At 36.8% G+C, this 24640-nt stretch overlaps 2 protein-coding genes and 2 pseudogenes across 2 annotated transcripts in view; 2 read left to right on the forward strand and 2 right to left on the reverse strand.

Moving 5' to 3' along the window:
• The first annotated feature begins 1220 nt into the window (after window positions 1–1220).
• Window positions 1221–2342, forward strand: LOC104870654 (annotated as a pseudogene).
• A 326-nt stretch (window positions 2343–2668) lies between these two features.
• LOC117285491 lies at window positions 2669–2814 on the forward strand (annotated as a pseudogene).
• Window positions 2815–7018: 4204 nt separating this feature from the next.
• LOC104870655 (olfactory receptor 2B11) lies at window positions 7019–8513 on the reverse strand. The gene is made up of 2 exons (XM_010636334.1): window positions 8455–8513; window positions 7019–7975 (listed from the first exon to the last, which is right to left on the reverse strand). Exon 2 carries the CDS (start codon window positions 7955–7957, stop codon window positions 7019–7021), a length of 939 nt encoding a protein of 312 aa, XP_010634636.1. The 5' UTR covers window positions 7958–7975; window positions 8455–8513.
• Window positions 8514–23923: 15410 nt separating this feature from the next.
• LOC104870656 (olfactory receptor 15-like) overlaps window positions 23924–24640 on the reverse strand; it is a 2513-nt gene continuing 1796 nt past the window's right edge. The window contains exon 2 of the mRNA XM_010636335.1: window positions 23924–24634. Coding sequence (XP_010634637.1) covers window positions 23924–24634 — 711 coding nt within the window. The remainder of the gene's footprint in view (window positions 24635–24640) is intronic.

Here is a 24640-nt window from a genome sequence, read left to right on the forward strand (position 1 = left end):
ATGGAGAAGAGAGTCAGGAGGCAGCGCTGGAACAGGCCAACCCTGGTACAGCTTCAGTGAGAAAGGCAGCACAGCTTCCTCTTTTCTCATTCTCTTTCCTGTTTCGTGGTGCAATGCCTCCCCTGCTCTTAGAAGGGTGCTTCATGAATTTGAGCTTTAGTGAGGAATCAGATGACTCTGTATGACTGATTCACTCTCCTTATTGTCAATTACCTCTTATGGTATTTTTTTCTACGCTAGCTGATGGCAAATTCAGGTATCTATTTCTATAAAGAGTTGTATTCTGTGAGCATCGCAGCTCCTTGAAGGGTATTAATTACAGTTTGGTATTTATCTGTCCAAATGTCTCATCCAAGGAAATAAAATCTCCTTATTTTTTGTATATCCAATATGACCCCACTTGTTATAAGATAAGAGGCCCATCCTTTGACATTTACCTAAGATACACTCAAGTGTTCCCGCATTCTGCTAAAATCAAATTGTTTTGATCAGATTCATTTCTATCTTCTGATGAAATTATGATTGTACTTATTTTCATACTTTTTCTCCATATTTTGGTTTAATGCATTAGCCAAAGGCATGAGAGAGAAATTGTATTGATGTTTTCAGGGATGCTGACAGAGTCACAACGTCATTTAAAGTGGGAAGGCCTCACACCAGGAAGAAGACAAATGGAGAATTTGTAATAGAATGATGGTATGTGTTAAAAGGGGTAGATGGGAAAGATGAAAGGAGACTAGAGGCTGACTCCTGAAGAAGGGAAAGGAAGAAAAGGAAGAAACTGAAATTGAGAATTTTAGGGTTTACCTATTCTCCAAAATGAACAGTAGTATTACAGTTGTATTAACAACATGCAGTTGTGAAGACAAAGAGTAAATAATACAGAGTTGATGGAGCACTGCTCATGAATAGAGTGGGCAGCTCCTATGTTTTAAATTGCTAAAAAGTAGATTTTACAAGTAGTTTTTGAGGGCTGGGGATTTAGCTCAGTGGTTCTGCCACCTGCCTTGCAAGCGCGAGGACCCGAGTTTGATCCCTGGTAATGAAAAAAAACAGTAAAAGTACTTTTTGAGAAATATAGAAAGTATATGATGTGGTAGAAATGTTAAGTAGATTGATATAATCTCTTCACAGTGCATATGGATATCATTGCATTCTATAAAATATAGAACTATTATTAATCAATTAAAATTAAAATAATAAACAAAGTATGAATAAATATGAGTACAATTATAAAGGAATTCATTCTCTTTGTGAAGATATCGATCTTTTACTTGACGACACTGATGGGAAATCTGTTCATCACTGTCCTGTCATACCTAGGTGCCTGTCTCCACACTCCCATGTATTTCTTCCTCTCAAACCTGCTTCCTGGATCTCTGCTACACCACCAGTTGCATCCCCCAGTTGCTGATAAGCTTCTGGGGTCCATACAAGGCCATCTCTGTTGGGAGCTTGCTCGTCATCGGGCCAGATAAGGAGGCAACTTGCCTGCCTCCTGTACTTCATGATTTCCTTCCCATTGTGCCCCAATTTACCATGCTAACATAGATGGCCCAGAGTGCAAAGAAATGTTCCTTGTACTCTGTTTATTGTAGTCCTAGTTAACATGACCCTAGGAAGAGCAAGCTTGCATGTCCCTGTTCTCACCAACCATATCAGTCAGCTATGCTCAGAATGTATTAGAACAACAAATTACCAAGGACTCCCTGCCCCATATCCTTGATTGTACTTCCCTCCTCATGCCTTAAATAAAGTGACACCAAGGCTGTAGGAGGCCCTAACTGGTCCTGCTATAATTCTATTTTGTTTTCTGCATCTTATTTTACCCAACTCAGACTTTGGACTCTTGCCACACAGGCCATGTCACATATCTTTTGCTGGTTGCATGAGTCAACTCTACTTTGTCTTCACCCTGGGAACTATAGAGTGTGTTGGTGGTGATGTCCTATGACTGCTAGCAGCTGTGTGCAGACCTTTGCACTATACTGTGCTCGTGCCCCCTCATTTGTGTGTCCTGTTGGCTGTGGACTCTTCACTTCTCCTTTACCTTCTGGGTACCCCTTTGTGGACATTGCCAAGTAGATCACTTTTTCTGTGAAACTCCAGCCCTCCTGAGATTATCCTGTGTCGACACTCATGTGAATGTGCTGATTTTCATGGTCATGACTGCAATTTTTGTTTTTGTACCACTTATTCTCATTTTCAGCTCCTACAGTGTCATTTCCAGGGCTATACTGAGGATGCCATCAAAAAGTGGGCTTCAGAAAGTCTTTGGAACATGTGGAGCCTATCTCATGGTTGTCTCCCTCTTTTTATTAAGAGTAGGAAAAATTTGCTGAGGGAAAGAAAACTGTCTAAGAGAGACAGAAGGATGACCAGAAAATGGGTTGCCCACTCACCCTAATTTTCAAATATGTTTTATACAGTAAAGCTATATGGTGAGGCAGGTACAAAGTGGGACAAAACTGTAAGACCCAATGGAAAATTATAAGGTGGGGCATGAAGTGGGGCAAAACCATCACCAAATAATAAGATTACAAGTAGAGTCACCCAGATACTATTGATTAACTAGGGGTCAAATAGTGAAGCAAGTCACATAGCAAGCATATATAAGGATTTTCAGTAAGGGTATAGGTCAGGGATATTTTCTGGAAAGGCTGGGTTAATCGCTTCTCGGCCTTTTGGCTAAGATCAAGTGTAGAAAGGTTGGGTTAAGACCTTGACCCGACACCCAGGTGATTGAAACCTCTTTAGAATATTAATCACTGCTATTTATCCCCAACAGAAGCACAAGGATATAGTAGATTCTCTCCTTTTACAATTCTGGCCTTCAGTGAATGTTTTTATTGTCTTCCATGTTGGCTTCTTGCTGTGTTGGCTCCTTGAGAGTGGCTCTGTCTCACTGCCTACAAGATATCTAATTAAATTACTTATCTGCAATATTCCCCCCTCTGAAGAAGTACCCTTAACTGCTGTGAGGAGACAAAGGGCAAAGAAAGCTCTGGCTACTCTAGCTGAAGAGGGTTGAAGTTGTGATCAGCAGTTAGAGTTACTCTAAGAGGGTCTATCTAAAGGCCTTTGGTAGGCACCTGGCATTGTCATCTTGGTAGCTGCATAGGTTTTATGTCTAGAGGAGACAAACAGTTAAGAATGCATGGGCCAAATTATAAGGTCAGTAGGATTGCTACGAATCTAGCTAACAAAGAGGATAAGGAGAAGGTCCAGGGGACTTCATAATCCAACATAGAAGTCATTCTGTATGGTTTAGCAGTTATAAGCTCTTTACAAGGTCAATCTGGAGGATTCCGGCAAAAGAAGTCTAGCACATTTGTCATTAGTTCCTTTTGTATGAACACGTGGAGTTTGGCCGCCTCTAGGCAAAAATAAATAAAACTTTTAAGAAATTAGAGTATGCATAATCTAAGCATGAGCACACTAGGAAGGAAGGGCAAAAAAGTTATACTTAGAAATTGAAATAGTGATTGAACCTCCTGATCTTAGATTCTTTCATTGATACAGGTTATCTATAATTTGTCATAAATCAATACCTTTCCAGGTCATTCACCTATTGGCCCAACTGTTCTAACCAGGCTCTGCCTATCTAAGAACACATTCAGCTGTTGAACTCACTAGTGGCTGAATCCATCTATACGTAGGGTGCCCCTTTGATTTAATTGCCTTTCAAAATCCTCTCCTCTAATCATATGAGGCTTTAAATAATATTCTCAATCTAAATTATAACTCTGGTCCCTAAGAGACTCATGTGGATGTATTTATACAAAATGATTTTAGTCTACATCTAAGAGCTTCTAATGTCTTAACAAGCCCAGTATTGATTTAAAAAAATCCAAGTCCAAAGTCTGCTCTGAGACTCAAGGCAAACTTATCTGTGAACTGCTGTAAAAATAAAAAAGAAAGTTAAATACCAGTAATATTCAATGGCACAGGATAAAGATTCCTATTCTGAAAAGGAGAAATAAGTGGGTAGAAAGCAATGGGACTAAAGCACAACTGAAACATGTCAGGGCAAAGATTAAATCCTGTAGTTCTATGTGATCTCAGCGAAAGTTGTGATAGTTTGAACTCCAAAAGTCCTGGGTAGTCCCTTTTTTATGGTTGCAGTCCACATGAACTCTCTCTTGGGCTAATTTTGATCACTATTTGTGTGTTTCCTCAGACATTCCATATTTTTGGCTTTTGCAACTTCTTGGTGTTTGCACTTTAGCTTAACTCTCATGGCTCTGTGTATTGCCATCTTATAGGGCACACTTCCTGATCTTCCAGAATTTTTTCTAAAACTCACCTGGAAGTCTCCCTGATGTCACCACTCTTGTAGTTTTCATGCCATAAAACCAGCACCTCCTAGATGATACCAATGTCTGCTTCAGGGTGAAGAGTAGTCATGGTCCTGGAGAAGATTGGTGCAGGGGTCTCCAGGACCCTGGACTTCTGAATTCTGGAAAATTCTTTCTTACTCAGTTCTGTTCTCTTCTTAATGCAGTCTTTCACTTTTACACTTGATTGTGCAAAAAATGGGGTCTTACTGGTTACTAGGTATCCTTACTATTGCCATAATTCAAAGAACTTGGCTTCTTTTTATTTTATTTTTTAAAATGTTATTTATTTATTTTGGTATCAGGGCTCAAACTCGGGACCTTGTGCTTGTGAGGCAGGCAGTGGAACCAGAGTTAAATCTCTGTCTTTGGGCTTCTTTTTAAAGCTAATCTTTCAAACAACCTCACTCTTCAAGGCACCAGTTTTGTAAACTTTTGTCTGGCCCGTGTCCTCCTCTCTCAGCCCTACATGCCAATCACCCAGAATTAACTAATTTCCCGGTTCTTCCTTGAGTCAACTTGATGTATAACAACTAGCCATCACACTGGGCTTGTATTAGTTCTAAAAGCATTTGGTAAACCAGAATCCTGGGATGTTTTTATTTTTAGCATCTCCACTAGAGCAGGATGCACTTCCTGTCTTGCAGCTGTTCTATGTGGAACAAACTGTTATCAAACTGACAAATTCCTCCTGAAAGACTGTTCCTCACACATGATTAGTGTCTTTGCAACTAGACTTAAAATTATTTGCTGTCTTTGTTGTTGACAAAAAGCTTGGTTGGCAGATGAAAAATGTTTGGATCATCTTCCATAAAATGGCAATCTCAGAATTACTCACTCTTTACACCAAGGGCAGAGGTACTTTTAACTTCAGATGTGCCTTTCCTACAACTGACCTTCTTGACAATCAACAGAAATACATTTTCTGTTGGAATTTACCGAGCCTGCTGGTATACACTTCCCTGGAAATCGGAAGCAGTATAATACAAACAAAATACCTCTGGGTTTCTCCATCATCTCTCTCATTAGTTTTCTTCCTCAAATTTTTGTACATACTTAAAAATCCTGACTTTTCAGATTCTGAGTGTAATTCACAGTTCTGAAATGCATAATATTCATACGGTGAAAGCACCCATACTTAGCTCAAGGAGAAGAATGATTGAAGAAAGCAATGGGGAAAACTATAACCAGTTTCTGTGCTTACACTTTGACAGAAATCTTCCTTAGATTTTCCTCCAAACTGAAAATACTAAGTTTATTAGTTCATAAAATATAGACAAAGAATATCTTGGCTGTTGAAAATAACTGAAATGATTATTCAACAACATAGAATTTTAAGTTTTTAATTTGTGTGTTTGTGTAATATTTGAAGATGTTTCCTGTCAGTAAGAAATCTTCAAATTTTTAAAAGTTACTTAGGATTTTTTTCAAAATAAATAGACTAAAGACATTATTCTAAAGAACTGGATCAGCACCAAATGTTCAATGGTTATATCTGGGTTGCAACTGATTCTTATACTAAAATGAGAATTTCCTCCCAATTGTTTTCTTAGATCCTGACCATACCAGAAGGCTTGTCACCAAATTCTGAATGACCTCACCTCGTACTTACAATGTTTTGTTCACTACACATAATGTTGAATTTTCAACACACTAATCCAACATAATATAACTGTGTAGTTCATTAGATGGTTTTCAAAAATTGTAATTGATTTTAAGATAAAATATCATTTTCAATGTGAATTCTAGAACTAAGTTTTAGCACCTTAAATTTTCAGTGACATAGATTTTGAGCTGTGCATCAGTAAAATGGTACTCAAAATGTTGGTTGAATTAACCAAATTGCTTGCCCACTCAAGACTATAAATCATTATTATCTCTCACTAATTCTTGCATTTTTTAAAAGGCATCCCTTGCTGCTTCAGTCTATGCACACAGATGTTTCCAGGTTGTATTTTACTAGTAGCATAATTTGCTTGTTCTTTCATTAGTTCAGAAGGTTCATCTTTTATTCAAAAGGAATGTTAAGATATTTATATTTGCACTTCCAGTTTCTCACACCAGAGAAAATATTTGGTATATTTATTCTACTCACTTCAGTATTTAGTGAGGAATTTTTTCAGTTAACCAATCAAAGTCACTGAACACATATCTGTTAAACTAAATTACTAGTTCATTTCAAGAAGATGCAATTACATTGAAATTAATGAACTTATACTTTATGATTCTTTGAGTGAATCATAAAGTGTGCTTTACATGGACTGTATGGTGGGGCCAGGCTGCCCCTGAGACTTGGAAAAACTCTGAAGAGTAAAAGTGTGTGTTTCAGGTGACACTGATAGTAAACCCACTGATAGTCAGCTGCCAGGATATTACAATGCTACTATTCTAGTTATATTATAATTTGTGTTATTAATATATAGTATGCTTTGCAAAGCTACTATGTCAGTATGTAGCTACTCATGTAGAATCATTTCAATATATTTTGGAAAAAGAGTACTCATAATGGTGCATATTAGATAAATATAGTATTTGTAAAATGATAATCAAAATTTGATACATGATGTATTGTACAAGAACATATGACATGAGATCTATGACATTAATGGGATAGGATAGAAGATAAATTTTCATTAATATACTCTAGTTATTAAATAATTTCATTAGATGTCTACAAAATGTTACTTGGAGCTGAAAGTGCCCCTCATCAGCCTCTCCAATGCCCCCTTCACATCCTTATTCCTCAGGGTGTAGATGAAGGGGTTTAGGGTAGGAGTCACCACTCCATAGAAGAGAGCCATGAACTTGGGCTGTTCCCTGGAGATGGAGGAGGGGGGCAGAAGGTACATGCTGATGGCAGGACCATAAAAGAGGAAAACCACAAGGAGGTGAGAGGAACATGTCCCAAAGGCCTTTCTCCTCCCTTCAGAAGAGTTCATCTTAAATATAGCACTTCCAATACTGACATAGGAAGCCACAATTAAACACAGAGGAAGAGCTAACATAAAGATGCATACAATAGACAGTACAAGCTCATTAGCCTCCTTTTCACCACAGGCAGTATTGATCAGAACCGGAATCTCACACACCAAATGATCCAGTTTATTGACACCACACAGTGGCAACTGTAGTGTGACAGTGGCCTCTGAGACAGCATAGGTAATTCCAGTCAGCCACACACTGGATGCTAGTAGGAGGCAGAGGCGCTGATTCATGACAAGGGTGTAGTGCAGAGGCCTGCAGATGGCCACATAGCGGTCAAAGGACATAATGGCCAAAAGCAGACACTCTGTGCCCCCCATTATATGAAAAACATAAAGCTGAACTACACAACCCCCATAGCTGATGGTCTTCTTGGAGCTCCCCAGATTAGAGAGCATCTGAGGGACAATGCTTGTGGTGTAACACATGTCCAGAAAGGAGAGGTTGGTGAGGAAGAAGTACATGGGGCTGTGGAGATGAGGGTCTAACTTGGACACCAGGATGATGGCGACGTTTCCCATCATGGCCACGGGGTATGTTATCAGAAGAATAATGAAGAGAGAGAGCTCCAGCCAAGGTCGGTCAGCAAAGCCCAGTAGAATGAACTCCTGGGGGTGACTTTCATTAATTATTGCCATTGTCTTGAATTGCTTCACCTATGGTAGAGAAGTAACAAGAAAGCTGCCATTATAAGGAATTATCAAACACGGTCACATATCAATGCGTAGAACACAGGTTGAAACAATTAAAGAATTGCCTCCAGGGGATCTAATTTCCCTTTATGACACAATCATTCAGCAACTGAATTTCTGCTGTTATATAATAAAGCTAAACTACATTTTCAACTTCAAGTACATTCTGTCAGTTAAAGCCCAGCTTTACACAAAGACATTCAAATCCCAAATTTAAATTGTATTTTCAGGACATAATACATTGTTTTTCAGCAAGAAGTGAATTTAAAAACAATAAATTAATGCTCAAGGTGAAATAGTAACTTGAGGATGAAAATTAACTTTTTACGTATTTTCATCTTTATTATGAACTATGTTTCATAAAACATCACAATCTTTAGTAAGATAAGCCATGGTCAGATGTGAATTTAAAGAAACTTTCCACTGATAAAATTCCAATTTACCCTTGTAGTCAATGAGTGGTTTCATGGTACCGGATTACATCTTTATGCTTACAAAGCATGGTTTCACATTCTTTATTTCATTTAATCTTCAAAGCCACCCTGGGAAGAGCTACAGAAAAGTATTTAGATTAGATATGAATAGTTTCTTTTAATTTTACATTACCCTATGTCAGATCTTTATAATAATTAATACATTTTTAATATAATCACAAAATAATTCCAAAAATACTTAATGAGCATGGGTGCCAAACAATCTAGTCAACATTTTTCATCTACTAAACCATTTAGTACCCAGCCACAAGAGTATGACACAATATATTTTATATCCATATTTTAGGGTGGTGTTATTTATTTTCATAATCAACTAGTAGGTAAAGATAATCTAAAGATCAAAAATCTATCGGTGCCACTAATGAGATAAGAAGACATTGGACTATGAATTCAGAGTTATAAGATTGTAAAAAAATGTTTACACTCTAAGGACCTTACCTGAATGAATGTGGCCTGTAGACACTTTTTGACATGGACATTACTCAAAATGTTATATGAGTACAGTGAATTTAGGACTGTATCTGGACATAAATTATTTTTAGTTGAAGTTATGTGTTGTAGAAGAGATGTGAAATAAAACCATAATATTCATTAATTTGATTATAAAGTAAGTCACTTACTCCCATCACTTAACACTTTTGTATTTGTGCTTTATAATTTTCTACTGTGGATCACCCATCAAATTTGAAACAATTTTAGATTTGATCCTTCATAATTTATTCCACTATTAGTTTTATCTAACTCTGATAACAGTATTCATGTCAGTGTGTGGAGAGCACACTCTATTGGATGTTATTGTCTGCTATCTTTTCATGTGATCTACTTTATTTCGGGACATTCTGCTTGTGAGTGGTGGTCCCCAAAGTCCATTCATCTCTGCAGTATTACCCTAGATGTCAAGGGACTGATTCTTGCTATGCACTCAAACATTATTAATCTATCCTTTTATGGCTCATGTTTTAAACATTATTCTTATACTTTTGCATTACTTTTAGTTCTTGATTCCAGAGCTTTTGGATCTCCTATTTCCAGTGATTTTTCCATCCCTGTTTCACTACCCAGGGGCCTACTTAAACACAAATGTTTAAAGTCACTTAAACAGATTGCCAGACCATTGACTACTCCTTTGTATTTTTATTCCAGTGCATCTTACACTTCATTTACATTGCAAATAGTATTTTATTTATAATTATAGTGCCTTTAAACTTTCTGGTAATAAAAGCTTATGAGAAAAATAAAAGTAATTTTATCTCAGACCAGAGCATTTGGGTGAAATGTATGCTCAACAAATTCTGACCACATGTTTAAAGATGCACACAAATACAGACTTTGTACCACATTCAGGTATTTAATCTTTGTAGAAAATAGAATCTACTGAGATTTAAGTGCTCTTAAGGCTAGTCTGAGAGATGGAGAGATTAATTATAATGACAAATTTAGTTGATCCCACAGCCACTGAGCTAGGTACTTCCAGAACTGAGAAAAGACTTCCTGGAAATACTCTCTGGGTTTCCTGTGCATATCAGGTCCTGTGACCTATGCACACCCCAACCTTTCCTGAGAGAGCATGGCCTTTAAAAACAAGTGTCCTTTTACTCACCTTATTTTGATAAAAAATCCTTGGATAAAGAATTCCAACTTCCTGAGAAGGACAAAAAAGAAAAAAAAGGTAGTACACAGATGAATGCTTAAGATGTAGTTTCAAGCTATTTTTCAGCTGACAGGTGCCAAGAGCAAGAAGGAATTTGGCACTGTAAAAACTCTAGCAAGCTATGAGTTGTGCCATTTGTATGCTGCCTCAGAGGCATCATCTTCACACAAGCTTCCATGTGTCCTTCCCTCAGGTGAATCAGGGAAGGTTCCTTGGGACAGAAATCCCCATGCACATGCTTCTCATGCATAATTGGTTATCTCCAGAAATAACTGGGGAGCAAATCTCTCTACTGGTTAGATGTGCTTTAAAACAACAGGGTATAGTTTCCCAACACACTGGATACCAGCATACAACAGCATATAATCAAAGTTGATCATTTTTTAATGAATAATTCTAGACAATTTAAATGGAATTTTTTTTCATGAATGTGTTCTTAGAATATCTCATGTATGTGAATTACCTCCAGTTTTGACAATGAAGAGGTACAAAAATAAATTGCATAGAAAAACTTAATATAAAAACAGACCTTTCCAATAAAATGGAGTCAAGTGATACTTAAAAACATTCAAATATTAAATTCCTCTATAAAAATAAGATGAAGTGATGTTCTCTTTCTTTTTTTTTTTTTTTTTTTTTTTTTTTTGGTACCAGGGATTGAACTTGGGTCCTTGTGCTTGCAAGGCAGGCCACCGAACCACTGAGCTAAATCCCCAGCCTGATGTTCTCTTTTTTGATATCCCATCACCTTCACTGCATCCTTGACCAATGTGGGTCCTTGGATTAGTGGTAATGAAAATTAAAACTCAAGCACAAATTTACAGAAAAAGCTTTAATTGGAACATGCATTATATATTTTTCTGTCACTGGGACAAAATACTTGATAATTTACTACTTGAAGAAGGAGAGGTTTATTTTAGCCCACAGTTTCATGTTTGGCTGGTTCCAAGGGAGAAATAGTGGGGGGACATGGTGGAAGAAATCTGCTTACCCAGTGGTAGCCAGGAAGAAGGAAGAGAAAGAAAGAAGGAGTTGGGGACAAGATCACACTCTTCCAAGTCACAATTCTGTGACCCATCAACAGCTCACCCAGCCATAGACTCATCAGTGGACTAATCTACTGGTGAGCAGAGTGCACTGTGATCCAATCACTTTCCAAAAAATCCAACTCTGAACACAGGATAATATTGCAGGGATACTTTAGAACTAAATCATAACAAAAACTGAGAGAGAAGATAGGAAAAGACTGCAGCTTAAGTAGCTGAAGGGAGAACACTCTGATGCAGGGATTCAGGCTAACTCACCCACAAATGCAGAAGCCCAACTTTCTAGGATTAGCTCATGGAGGCCAGGTGGGGCCTATTCATATTATGTTAGTTGTGGATTTGTAATTTAAGTTGTTTTGTTGTTGTTGTTGTTGTTGTTGTTGTTGTTGTTTGTTGTTGTTGTTGTTGTTGAGTGGGAATTTGGTCCAATAGGAGGAATCCTTTATGGCTTCAAGGGAAGTCCCAATCATGCGGGGCTTAGCTTGGAATTTGGGCTGACTGTGGTTTAGGGCAATGGAGATGCTGAGCATAACTGGATGTACCTGTAAATTTCTCATAATGGTATCTTCAGTCTTGAAGGGTACTGAGATAGACTAGGTAAATTTAGTGCTAATAATCCTTGTCTTACCGTCTTTTAGATCCACTTACTAAGTGAGTATCATGACTAGGTGGAGCTGAGAAGGATTTAACTGAGAGCTTTACAAAAGGAAGAACAGGTTTGTTCTACTTTTAGTTACAATTTGGGATTTTGTAGCCCAAAGTTAAGAGTCATGTGTTTTAGAAAACACTGCTTTTAACACTGTTCTCATCTCAGAAAAGAACAAATCATGCATTTATGAGTAATAGGTTAAGGGCCCAGGTATGTGTCCTCTGGACACATGGTTATCTCTAACTGTGTCACCCACACACTGCATAGTACTAGTCATATGTGAGGATAAGATTTTAAATTGTGTACACTATCCACAAGTACACTGTTTTGAAAATTCAAATGTATCAAACAAGTGGAGCAGATAGAAAGTTTTCCCTCTGACACCATATTTCCTTGAACCTTAATCCCTCTTTCTACAGGTAACTACCTATGTTATTTTTCTTTGATAGATACATTTTGGGTATTTTTCTACTGTACTCTTCCTGTTCTAGATTCACTCTCTACTCCATAATGTATATTTTAACCATGGTTGTGCCTAGAGGCTGAATCCAGTGTAATTTGGATCCTGTTTCTAGTGGAGTTTCTCTGATAGGAATCACCAGCTGAGATGAGAAAGTACACTGGACATTCAGATAGTGACGGACCTGGATGTGCTCACTGTGCTGGGGCACACCAACCACCTGTGCTGCTCACAGGTCCTGTAGTACAATGTGCTGACATACTTTATGGACCACATTCTCATATGACTTCCTCCATTTGCTACCTCAGGCATTGGTTGTACACAGCTCCCACTGATGCTAGCTCCAGGGAAGACTGCACATGGTGCACATGTGGAAATACCTTACTAGCATTCTTAAAACCTTCCCATGCCTTGTGAATGACTCCTTTGCTAAACTCACTACAGATCTGTCAGTTGCAATGTGCTACTTTCTGATATATAAATATTGCATATCTCAAAATAGCATTTGCCTATTAACTTTAATATTATTCCATGGTGTTTAGAAGACATACTTCATATAATTTAAATTATTTGCAACCTGTGAGTACAGTGAGAAATACATTCTTTATGCTGTTTTTGGGTCAAGGATTCTGTAGCTGTTTGTGAGAGCTGCTTTGTTTATAATGGTGCCACATGTTGTGCTTCCTTTTTGATATTTTGCCTAATTGCTATTTCCATTATTCAAAGTGCAGTATTACAGTATTGTTGTGGAAAAATCTATGGCTTTAATCAGTTCCATTAGGTTTTGCTTCTTGTAATTTGGGAAACAGATATTAGATTAAACTTGTTTATAGCTATAATATTTCATGGTATATTAATTGATTTTATCACAATAAATTGTCATTCTTTGTTTATCTTGTCTTTGACATTATCTAACATTGATATAGTCACTATAATTCTCAATAGGATCCTGTGCCCCCTTACTTCCTCCTTTCCATGCCATACAGCAGAGGACCTAAAAAGAAAAAAAAAAAACTTTCCTCATTTACTTTTCTTTTCTTCTTTTTTCTCTTCCCCATTCTGACATTACTTGTCCCCAACTTCCTATGTTCTAGATGACGGACTGTGTGAAATTATTGTTGAACACTGCTTTTCATCAGTAGGGGAGACATAGCCACCTCATTTAGTGCACATTAACTGTGGGTCAAGACATGGATTTTTTTCGTGCTTACACTATAGGTGTAGATTTCTTCTGTAGGCTAAAGGGAGACCCAATGAGAAATATGCTATTTCTCAGCTAGCCCTGATAGATAACAATACAATAGATTAGCCTATTACTATTATAGTTGAATTAATTGCATAGGAATAATCCTGACCTAGTGGACAATTTAATGCCTGTAAATTTGTCTGCTGAATCCACCATCACACCCAGGGAGAGGAACAGCAAGAGTTCCTAACCCAAGAACTTGGATTGAATTAGATTCTTCAAAAATGCCTGCAGCCTGACAGAAAGAGGTGTTAAGTTTCAGTCAACTTCATTATTGCAGTTACGGGGTCAGAGGAGCTACTAGGTAGCAAACACTCAGACTCTTTGACAAAGAAGCTACCTGGGAATCCCATATGCAGTGTATCATTGGAATATCTAATCTCTGTCCCATTGGACATCTTATTGATTTAAAGTTTTGTATGTTTTTAAATTTTATTTAGCAATGTGGGGCTATGTTTATGTTTTTATGCCTTTGTGTATTTATTCTTATATATTCAATTCTTCATGTGCTCTGATTTAATGTGTCTAGCTTCTCTCCCTCATCTTAGCTCTTTATCTAGTTTTTTCACTTCAAACTCCTGAGACAATATTAACATATTTATTTATACTTTTTCAAAACACATGAACTGCTTCTCTCAAGTTATTAAATTCACTGTGTTCAGCCTCCTCACAGTCACTTCTATCTGATCTACTATTACTCCTTCATCCTCCTCAGCACAATCCTTTGGCTCTTACATATCATGGCTAGCTTCTTGCTCTCCCTATCAGCATGTTCTGATAATCACATAGCTTTCTTCAATCAAAGTGCACTCCTTACCCCCCAAATATCCTCTTTAAACTCTCAGTACTAAACCTTCAACTCAACTAAAAATACTCCAATAAAATCAGATCCCACATCAATCTTTTCTTCTACATAAGAACTATTCACCTGTCCAAACACCCGTCTTACTCATACAACCACTATTCATCCAATCACCTTTGACTGCATCTACCTCACTGCAGAGCAACCACAAATAAGAAATTATCATAGTATACATAGAGAATGCATAAAGATATGCAAGGCCTATCATATAGAAGTGTTATAAGATTGAGTCTGTGGATACTGATATGATCAGAAGCATTTCTCTCAGCAAAACATAGGTACAGAGTCAAAATCACTTAAAAACAATGGAGGTTGTAAATACTAGCATTGGACATAAAAAGGTGCAATTTATTCATGAAGAGGCAACATGCTACTAAAAAACCTCCATATATGGTAAAAACTCTCCTCAATTCTCTAGTCCCCAAGTTGTAGCAATCACCACCCTCAAAAAAGAAAGAAAGAAAGAAAACAAGAGAGGTGAAAAAAGAGGGAGCCATATAAAATTCATTTGTGAAAACTGGTGTCACTCTTATTCAAAAAACAAAGGCCCAGCTGAAAAAGAGAATCGTAGGCCAATCTATTTAATGAACACAGGTTAAAAAAAAATTCTCAATGAGGTATTAGCAAATAGAATACAGCACATTATAAAAAGATGATGCAAAATGATCAAGTAGGTTTCATCCTAGAGATGCTACCAAGAATCAATAAATGGGATTATATCTAAAAATCTTCTGCACATCTAGAAATCTTACAGTGGAATTTTTGGGGTGTTCTATGTAGAGTATTATGTCATCTTCAAATAATGATAACTAAACTACTTTTTTCCTACAAATTAAAAGAAATTATTTCTCTTGTCTAATTTCTCTGGCTAATATTGCCAGAGCTATACCGAATAGGAATGGTGATAGTGGATAGTGGACACCTTTGTCTTCTTCTCACTTTTTAGAGTGAAGGCTTTCAGTTTTTGACCATCTAATATGATATTAGGTCTTCTTTGTCATAGATAGCTTTTATCAGATTGAGATAAAGAATATCCATTCCAATATTCTGTGTGGTTTTTATTGTAAATGGGTGTTGGACTTTGTCAAATGCTTTTTCAGTGTCTATTGATATGATTGTGTGATTTCTGTCATTGGCTCTGTTGATATATTGTAATGCATTTATTGATTGGCATATGTTCAATAACTACATTCATTCACGTAGCTGAACACACATTCAACACTAAAGCATCAATAGAAGTCCTGCACAAAAGAACAAACTCACTGAGAGAGAAATTAGGGAAACCACACCTTTCACAATAGCATAAAAAATGAAATACTTAGGAATTAATCTAAGAAAAAGCAAAAAACAAATATTACATTGAAAACTACAGTACTCTGAAAAAGGAGATCAAAGAAGATATCAGAAAATGAAATTATATCCCTTGCTTTTGGGTAAGAAGAACCTGCATACTGAAAATGGCCATTTTCCCAAAATTGTTATATATTTAATGCCATCCCAATCAATATTAAATAATATATTTCATAGAATTAGAGAAAACAATCCTAAATTTTATTAGGAACTGGAAGAGACTTAGAATAGCAAAAACAATTTTGGGCAACAAAGCAAGGCAGAAGGCATCATAAATCCTAACTCAAAATTATGCTACAGAGCTACTGTGATAAAAACAGCATGGCACTGGTGGAAAAACAAACTAAAGATCAATGGAACAGATTAGAAATTATAGAAGCAACTTCAAAAACACTCAAGTACTTTCTTTGTCAAAGGGGCCAAACACCTTCACTGGAAGAAAGATACTATCTTTAATAAATGGTAATAGAAAAAGTGGCATTCTATATGCCAAAAACTAAAACTAGAGCCATGTCTTTCACCATGCACTAAACTAAAATCAAAATGGATTACAGATCTACGTATTGAAAAAGAAACACTTAATATGCTGGAAAAGAGAATAGATAGAACTCTTGAAGACATAAGTATAGGAAAAAACTTTATGAACAAAAACCCTAATCTTACAGGAAATATTAAAAAGCACTAAGAACTTAGATCTCATCTTATTTAAAACCTTTGCACTACAAAAGAAATCATCAGCAGAACAAAAGGACAATCCACAAAGTGTTAAAAAATTTTGCCAGCTGTTCTCAAAGGACTAATATCTAGATTGTATAAAGAATTTTAAAAAATCAGACACCCCAAATTTAAAGATATAATCTAAAAAATGGGCATCTGAAATGAATAGATACTTCTCACATAAAGAAGTACAAATGGCAAATAAATACAGAAAAATTGTTCGACATCACTGTTCATTCAAGTGATATAAATTAAAACTGCTGAAATTTTGTCTCACTCCATAAAGAAAAGTTATTACCAAGAAATCAACCAACAACACGTGCTGGTGGGGCTGTGGGAGAAAGGAAACTTTCTCTATTGTTGGTGGCACTGCAGACTGGTGCAGCCACTGTGGAAATCAGTCTGGAGACTCCTCAAAAAAACAGACAAACATAAAAAACCCTAAAACTAGAGTTTCTATTTGACCTAGCTATTCCCCTTTTAGTATCTTTCCAAAATAAAAACGTCAATCCACAGAAATATATGTGCACCCATGTTTATAGTGACAGTTTGTAACAGCTAAATCTTGCAAACAGCCCAAATGCTCATCAACCAATGAATGGATAAAGAAGATGTGGGTTTTTTACGTAATAGAGTACTACCCAGTCATAAAAAAAAGACAGTTCTAGGTAAATGAAAGCACTTTGAGACCATACTCTCAGGTGAAATAAATCACACATATGTGTAAATATTGCGTTGTTTCACTAGTGTGAGAAAGTGAAAGTGTAAATAACAACCAAAATGTATAATAGATATTCTGACATAGAAAATGTTCAAATGGGAAGGGGTATGGGGAAAGGAAGGGCAGAAAATGAAAAAAAGTGAGTAAAGAAGGATAAAATGAAAAACTTTTGGGGCTGGGGATTTAGCTCAGCGGTTCGGTGGCCTGCCTTGCAAGCGCAAGTACCCAAGTTCAATCCCTGGTACCAAAAAAAAAGAAAAAAGAAAAACTTTTGTAAATGAAGAGGGGAAGAGAGATTGAAAGGAGTGTGGGAAAATGGGAAAGAAGATTCCCTGTGATGAATATGGTTATTATGTATATCTAAAATGCACGAATAAAATTCTTTTTTTTTTTTTTCAAACTCACGCCTTGCACTTGCAAGGCTGGTGTGGCACCACTGAATTAAATTCCCTGGCCCTAAAATTAATTAATTTTAAAAAGCTTCTGTTCTTCAAAACAATCAACCACTAAAATGAAGAGACAACCTCCTGAATGGGAAACATTTTCTGTCAGCTACTCCTCAGGCAGAGAACTAATATCTGTAATATACTAAGAATTCAAAAAATTAAAATACCTAAAATACCCAGTAAAAAAAATAAGCAGGAGAAATAAACAGACACTTCTCAGAGGAAAAAATACAAATGGTCAACAGAATATATAAACAAAATGTTCAGCATCTCTGGCCATTAGAGAAATGCAAATTAAAACAACCCTAATATTCCATCTTACTCAGGAAAGAATGGCAATCATTAGGAAATGAAACAATAACAAATGCTGGCATTCTGTGGTGAAAAGGAACCTTCCTACATTTTTGGTGTGAGTAGAAACTAGTATAACCATCATAGAAATCAATACGGAGGTTTCTCAAAGAAATGAAATTTAAAATTCCATATGACCCAGCGATCCTACTGCTAATTATCTTCCCCAAAGATCTTAAATCATCATACTTCAGCAATACATGGGTACCAACGTTTATCACAGACACAGTTAGTAACAGCTAAATCCTGAAAGCAGGGCCCGGGAGTTATCTCAGTGGTTCCACCTTGCAAGTGCAAGGACCCAAGTTCATCCGCGGTACCAAATCAATCAATCAATCAATCAATCAATCCTGAAAGCAGCCTGTGTACCCATCAACATTTGATTAATTAATGAAAATATGGTATCTCTACATAGTGGAATACCACTCCGCTATTACAATGACAAATTTGGGACTTTTGTAGGAAAATGAATGCACCTGGAAAATACAATCTTGAGTGAAATAAACCAGACACATAAGGTGAAAGGCCATAAGGTAGCTCTCATTTGAGGGAGGCAGTGTACAAACAAAGAAAATAACAAAGGGGCTAGGGATTTAGCTCAGTGGTGCCCAGCCTGCCCCATAAGCACAGGGTCCTGAGTTAGATCCCCAGTACAAAAACAAAGAAAGAAACAAACAACAACAACAAAAGACAAAGATGCATAGAAAAGAGATGGGTCTGTTGCAATAGGAAGAGGTCCAAGGGAACAAGGGTGAGGTGTAAGGAGGAGAGGAAGGGGAAATGAGAAGAATAAAAATGTACCATGTACAGGAAGCTAGTAACTTAATATAAACACTATATGCTACAACATGAGCTAAGACAAACAATATCAACAATTACAAAAGGATATGGGACCTGGATTGGAAGAAGAGGAGGGAGGGAATGGGAAGCACTTTTTTAGAAAGAAGAAACAGGGCTGGGGATTTAGCTCAATGGATCTGGTCCCTGTCTCGCAAGAACAAGGACCTGAGTATGATCCCTGGTACAAAAAAAAAAGCTGTAATATGTACATATGAATACTCCCAAGGTGGTTGTAAACTGCATAAATTACAAATGTGTACTAATAGAATGGTTTTTTTTTAAGTTTTTGTTTTGTTTTGTTTTGTTTTGTACCAGGGATGAAACTCAGGACTTTGCACTTGCAAGGCAGGTAACAGAACCACTGAGCTAAATTCCCAGCCCTATAAAAATCTTTTTAAAATGAATTTAAACTAAATATCTGAAGTTATTTCCAACAGACATCTTCTTCAAAGGGAAAATATATTTTGCCCTGGGAAACTTTGAGTCAGTGAAAATACAGAAACCGTATTCAGTGTCTCTTTAAGGAAACCCAGAGGAGATAAAAGTGACAAATTATTAGCTTATAAATATTTACTCACCAAAGTTGTTTAAAATTGTTTAGTACATGGCCAGCTATCTTCACCTTCTGACTTTTACTGGTGTTTCTTTTGAAAAAAGAAATTTTGAGTTCTTTTGAAATTGAGAAAATTTGGCATTTTGTAGTGATGGTTGTTTTTATGCAAGTTGCTTTTCAGAGGCGTTATCTTGGTTTTGTAGGCTGAGCACTATTGCAATCACTTTATAGCCTCTTCTTCCTGTATCTATAGCAAGCACTTCAAAATCACAATTTATATAATTTTTCAAAACTTTAGTGGTATTTTCCTTAAGAAATAAATAATTCACTTCTTGATTTTGGCAGATACAGTAAAAAGAAACTACCTTACTCTGGAAAGGGATGGACGGCAGCATCTGAGGTGAGTCCATGTGGGCACAAAGTGATGTACCAAAGAGAAGACACCTATTGCCCAGGCCCCATCCGTCCACTCTGGAGGGTTTGCTCAACAGCAATGAGAACTGCTCAGATGAGAATTTACACCTAATATTTTTACTCTCTTATTTGAATAGACAATAACTCAGAAACTCTGAGGCTACATGTCACCAGATTCAATAGATACATTATCATGCTCCATTTTAAGGAAATATATTATCAACATAATAGAACAATATTGGAAATGGACCAGAGAAAAAGACTAATGTGATCTCAAAATGAATCACAGGATGAAAAATGCCAAACTCAAAATAATACACAATACATAGGTCAAATTACAGAAAATTAAAGAAAATGCAAATTAAGCTGGGAAGACAGAAAGTAGATTAGTAGTTGCCTGAGTCAGACTGAGTCTGAAATGTTTTCTATTTTGACTCTGACATTTGATTTCACAGGTACACAAAACTGTAAAAATTATCACAAAATAAAAATTATTACATTGTCATTAACCCTCTCAAAATATTACCTCTATTTGAATACATGTTTTTCTTCTTACAATTTCCTGAAGCAGGTCTGGAAGTTCTCTTCCTTTAGATTTTTTTTTTTTTGTACCTGAGATTGAACTTGGGTCCTTGCACTTGCAAGGCAGGTCACCGAACCTCTGAGCTAAATCCCCGGCCTTTTTTTTTTTTTTTTGTACCTGAGATTGAACTTGGGTCCTTGCACTTGCAAGGCAGGTCACCGAACCTCTGAGCTAAATCCCCGGCCTTTTTTTTTTTTTTTTAGAATTTTTTTGTTCTGGAAGTTCTCTTTTGACATCCTGAATCAATTCAAAACATTTCCCTTCTGTGATCATTTGGGCTTTGGGAAGAGCCAAAAGTCGTGTGTTACCAGATCCAGTGAATAAGATGGAGGAGGATACACTGTAATGTTTTTATTTGACAGAAATTATTGCAAAGGGCTGAACAATGAATAGTGATAAAATATGATGAATATTCATATTTATACATTTATTATTACAAAAACATCACTATTAACCCTCCAAATGCTCCTTACTTTGAATACACCTATCCTACCTATTTTGGCAAGTGTATCTTTTTCTGTAATCACTTTTTTTATAACTTTTTTTGTAATAACTTTTAAAAATGAAAATCTACCATGTATTTCTATTGCCCCTGTGTGTTTCAGTTAGATACTTTATGCTTTATGTGTGTTGTATCTCGGGAGAGCTGATTAGGCAGTGGGTCTGAGTCTGTTATGGGGCTGACAGCTAGTCCAGACTCCTTCCTAGTTGTAGCCCCTTCCACCCTCCTGCCATAAAGCCCTGGCTATTCAGTGGGTTGTGACTTCCACTATCTGTGTCCCAGCATTGTGAGACTGGAAAAGCCTGCTTCTCACCACTTTGCCACCACCTTCTGTTCTGGTAGTGCCAAATGTGCCAGAAATACAATGATTATCTCATCAAGAGTGGCAGACATCAGTCCTGTTCTTTATGAGTCACTTCTATCAGGAATTTTAATTCCTTTTCCCAGTTCCATGCTAGTCCTGAGTTTTAATGTTTGTCTTTTGAAGCTGGAGGTGGGTGCCAAAATTTCTGTTCAGTTCTTGTGTTCATCTTGAATCTTCACACTTGGCCATGACTCATCTCCTGCTCTGCTGTCCTCCCTCCCACCTGTCATCCTCACCTGACTTCAGACCCAACTGTTAACCTTGCAGTGTTTCCCTGCCCATACTGGTCATCCTTGATTCTGGGCTCTGAATAACACTGAAATTACTCAAGGACAGTTTTCATAGCAGCTTTTGGACTTGAACTTGAGATTCTGATAGTAGAAGGTTTGCTAAAGATTCTGGAAGGTGTGGAGGCTAAGTGAAGCTGGAGCAGGTCACCCTGGGTGCAGATTTGCTTTTACATGGGAAAGCACTTTAACAAGCATTTTAGAAATGACTTTCCATAGGTTTATTGAGTAGCAATTTATATAGTTTTGAATATTAAAATTTTTATGCACATCTAAAAATTGTGTATAATTTATTTCATTGATTATAATATATATTATAATATTACTGAGTTACACTTTTAGGAGAAAGTACACAATGGAGTTTAGTAAAAAAGACACAATATTGTCTTTATTTTAATGTTTAATGTGCAAGAAGTTATGACCTATGTGGTAACTCCTATATATTCGTACCATTATTAAAATGCAGTCAGTAAGGAATAGTGACAATGAAAATGTAAAGCCAACATTTTCCTGCCAAAATGTGATCCTAAAGTTATCAATAAACACCACTGGTATTTCAGATACCTGAGGAGATACAATGGGATGAACAGAGACAGATTTCTCTCAATGCCACCAAATTTTGTAAGGAACTATTTCTTCATTCAGCACAAATGAGAGATTTTCCTCCTCACCTCAGCTCATCAATTTTCCTTATTCTAATTCTAGAATTCAGCATCTTCTAATGAGGTATTTTCTGAATAATGTTTATCTCATCTCATACAGAAATAATAAAATCAAGAAAAAATAGAAGTCTTCTACTAAATGTGGTTTAATTTTTATTTCAAAGAATGATGAGTGATATATGGCTTTTCTCAATTTTGTTTGAATATGGTTTGTTTGCTTAGGTATCATTTTAAGATCTATTAAAAAGTTACAGAAGATAATTGCCTTAAACACATAACTTATTTTGTTGGAATCATCACTTGGTATATGACACATTTTTGCATGAACTCTTGATGCAGGTTTTACAGGAGGCAGTGAGGACAGTAAAATATATTTATCATTCAACTGTCAATTTTTAAAAGTACATAAAATCTGTTCTATAGCACTCATTTTTTCCACTATTCAGGTAACCAAACAAGAATGAAAGAACCCATGGTCACTCTGGAGAGACGAGCAGTCCTCTAAAGGAATGTACATTTCGGGCGTGATCAGAACCACGGAGAAGCAGCACACACAGGTCCCCAACAAGACAGAAACCATTCTACCCTTACCGTCACGTCTATAGAGACGGGTTTATTGTCATTCGTAAAGCACAGATTGAGGAGGGAAGTAATTGGTTATGATTAACTATGGATTGGACTCAGTGAATAAAGAAATATAGTTGTTAGAACAACCAAAAAATATATGCTTCACATCAAGTTGAAAAATGCAGATATCATTAATAATGTGAAATAGAAAACTATGTGAACATATCTGACTTAAAATGAGCCTTAGATATCACTAATAAAATATGCAGAATACCCCTTTCTGAAGCTTCATCAGTCTTTCTACTTCACCTCTATAAAACATGAGGGTCTGATAGACAATCTTTTTCTTTCCTCTACTTTCTCCATTAATTCATCTGATAACAATTGATGTTAATTCCCAAGGAACTGGACTATTTCAGATTTTTTTAACCTATCAAATACATCTAATTTCCTTTTTCTGTGTAAATTAGCTCCTCAATGAAAATTAAGTGGCTCTCAACCCAAGGACATAAAGAAAGATTCTCAGGATTTTATTTATAAACCTTTCTTTTTAGAAGTACGGAAAGAGTTTCTTCAGATAACAACACAAAAGCAAGAAAGCCCATTGAGACTTGTAGGAAGACAGATAAGAGTTTCGAATTTTCCCACTCTTAAAGATCAGTGGTTGTATGGTTGAGAGAATCAGTTCCAGATTATGAGATGTTAACCAACTGAATGACCTTGATGGTAATTCCTAAAAAGTTGATATGAAATATTAACTCTCACATCATATCCATAATAGCAAGAAGATAAGCTGCAATATAAATTACTTGTATTTTTACCCAAACAATACAAATATACCATAGGGTTTCATTTGTTATATCTAGGCTGAAAGGCTGCATCCATCAATAAGCATTTATTTATTGCCTGCTCTTTGGACATAAAGCAATGGGATAGCATGGCTTTCACTCACACTAACTAGACAAACGGATTAGCTTTCACATTTGAAATAGCACCCAATGAACCGCAGCAATATGGTACACAAATGTGTATGTACATAGGAGGCTGGCAATGTTGGAAGAGGTTAAATCAAGAGATAATTCCAGAACTGAGGATCTTTTGAGCCACATATGGAAAAGGCATGGAGTAACAACAACAAAAAAAAGAGTTACCTTTGTTCTGTTCTCTGCTGGTGTAGTACCATGAGAAGCCTCTTCATCGCTCCTTTCATGTCCGAGTTTCTCAAAGTGTAGATAAAAGGATTAAGCATGGGAGTCACCAAACTGTAGAATAGGGTCATGATTTTGTCCTTATCTTGGGAGTTAGTGGAGGAGGGCTGTACATACATGCTAATTACTGGCCCATAGAAGAGAGATACAACCAAGACATGGGCACCACATGTATTAAAGGCCTTCTTCTTCCCCTCTGAGGACTGAATGCTAAGCACAGAAGCTAAAATGAACCCATAGGAAACAAGGATAAGTGACAGAGGAACCAAGGAATAGAATGTCCCAACGATGGAGAGCATAGCCACATTGAACGTAGTGTCTGCACAGGACATCTTGATCATCACAGGGACCTCACAAAGGAAGTTGTCCACCTTGTTTTTACCACAGAGTGGCAGCTGGACAGTGAGGGATGACTGCAGCAAGGAGTTTGCCAAACCACTGAGCCATGCCATGGCCACTAGGAGAATGCAGAGGTGCTGGTGCATGGTAGCAGGGTACCTCAGGGGCTTGCAGATGGCAATGTAACGATCCAGGGACATCACAGCCAGGAGTATGCACTCCGTGGCCCCCAGGAAATGAAATATGTAGAACTGGGTCACACAGCCGCCATAACTGATGGACTTGTCTGGGCCCCACAGGTTCAGCAGCAGCTGAGG

The sequence above is a fragment of the Fukomys damarensis genome, unplaced genomic scaffold, assembly GCF_012274545.1.
Source record: "Fukomys damarensis isolate Sample0158 unplaced genomic scaffold, DMR_v1.0_HiC HiC_scaffold_10, whole genome shotgun sequence".
Lineage (NCBI taxonomy): Eukaryota > Metazoa > Chordata > Mammalia > Rodentia > Bathyergidae > Fukomys > Fukomys damarensis.

What these genes read in the sequence shown, in the direction of transcription:
- LOC104870655 (XM_010636334.1), bottom strand. Translation starts at nt 7,957, where the DNA reads ATGGCAATAATTAATGAAAGTCACCCCCAGGAGTTCATTCTACTGGGC.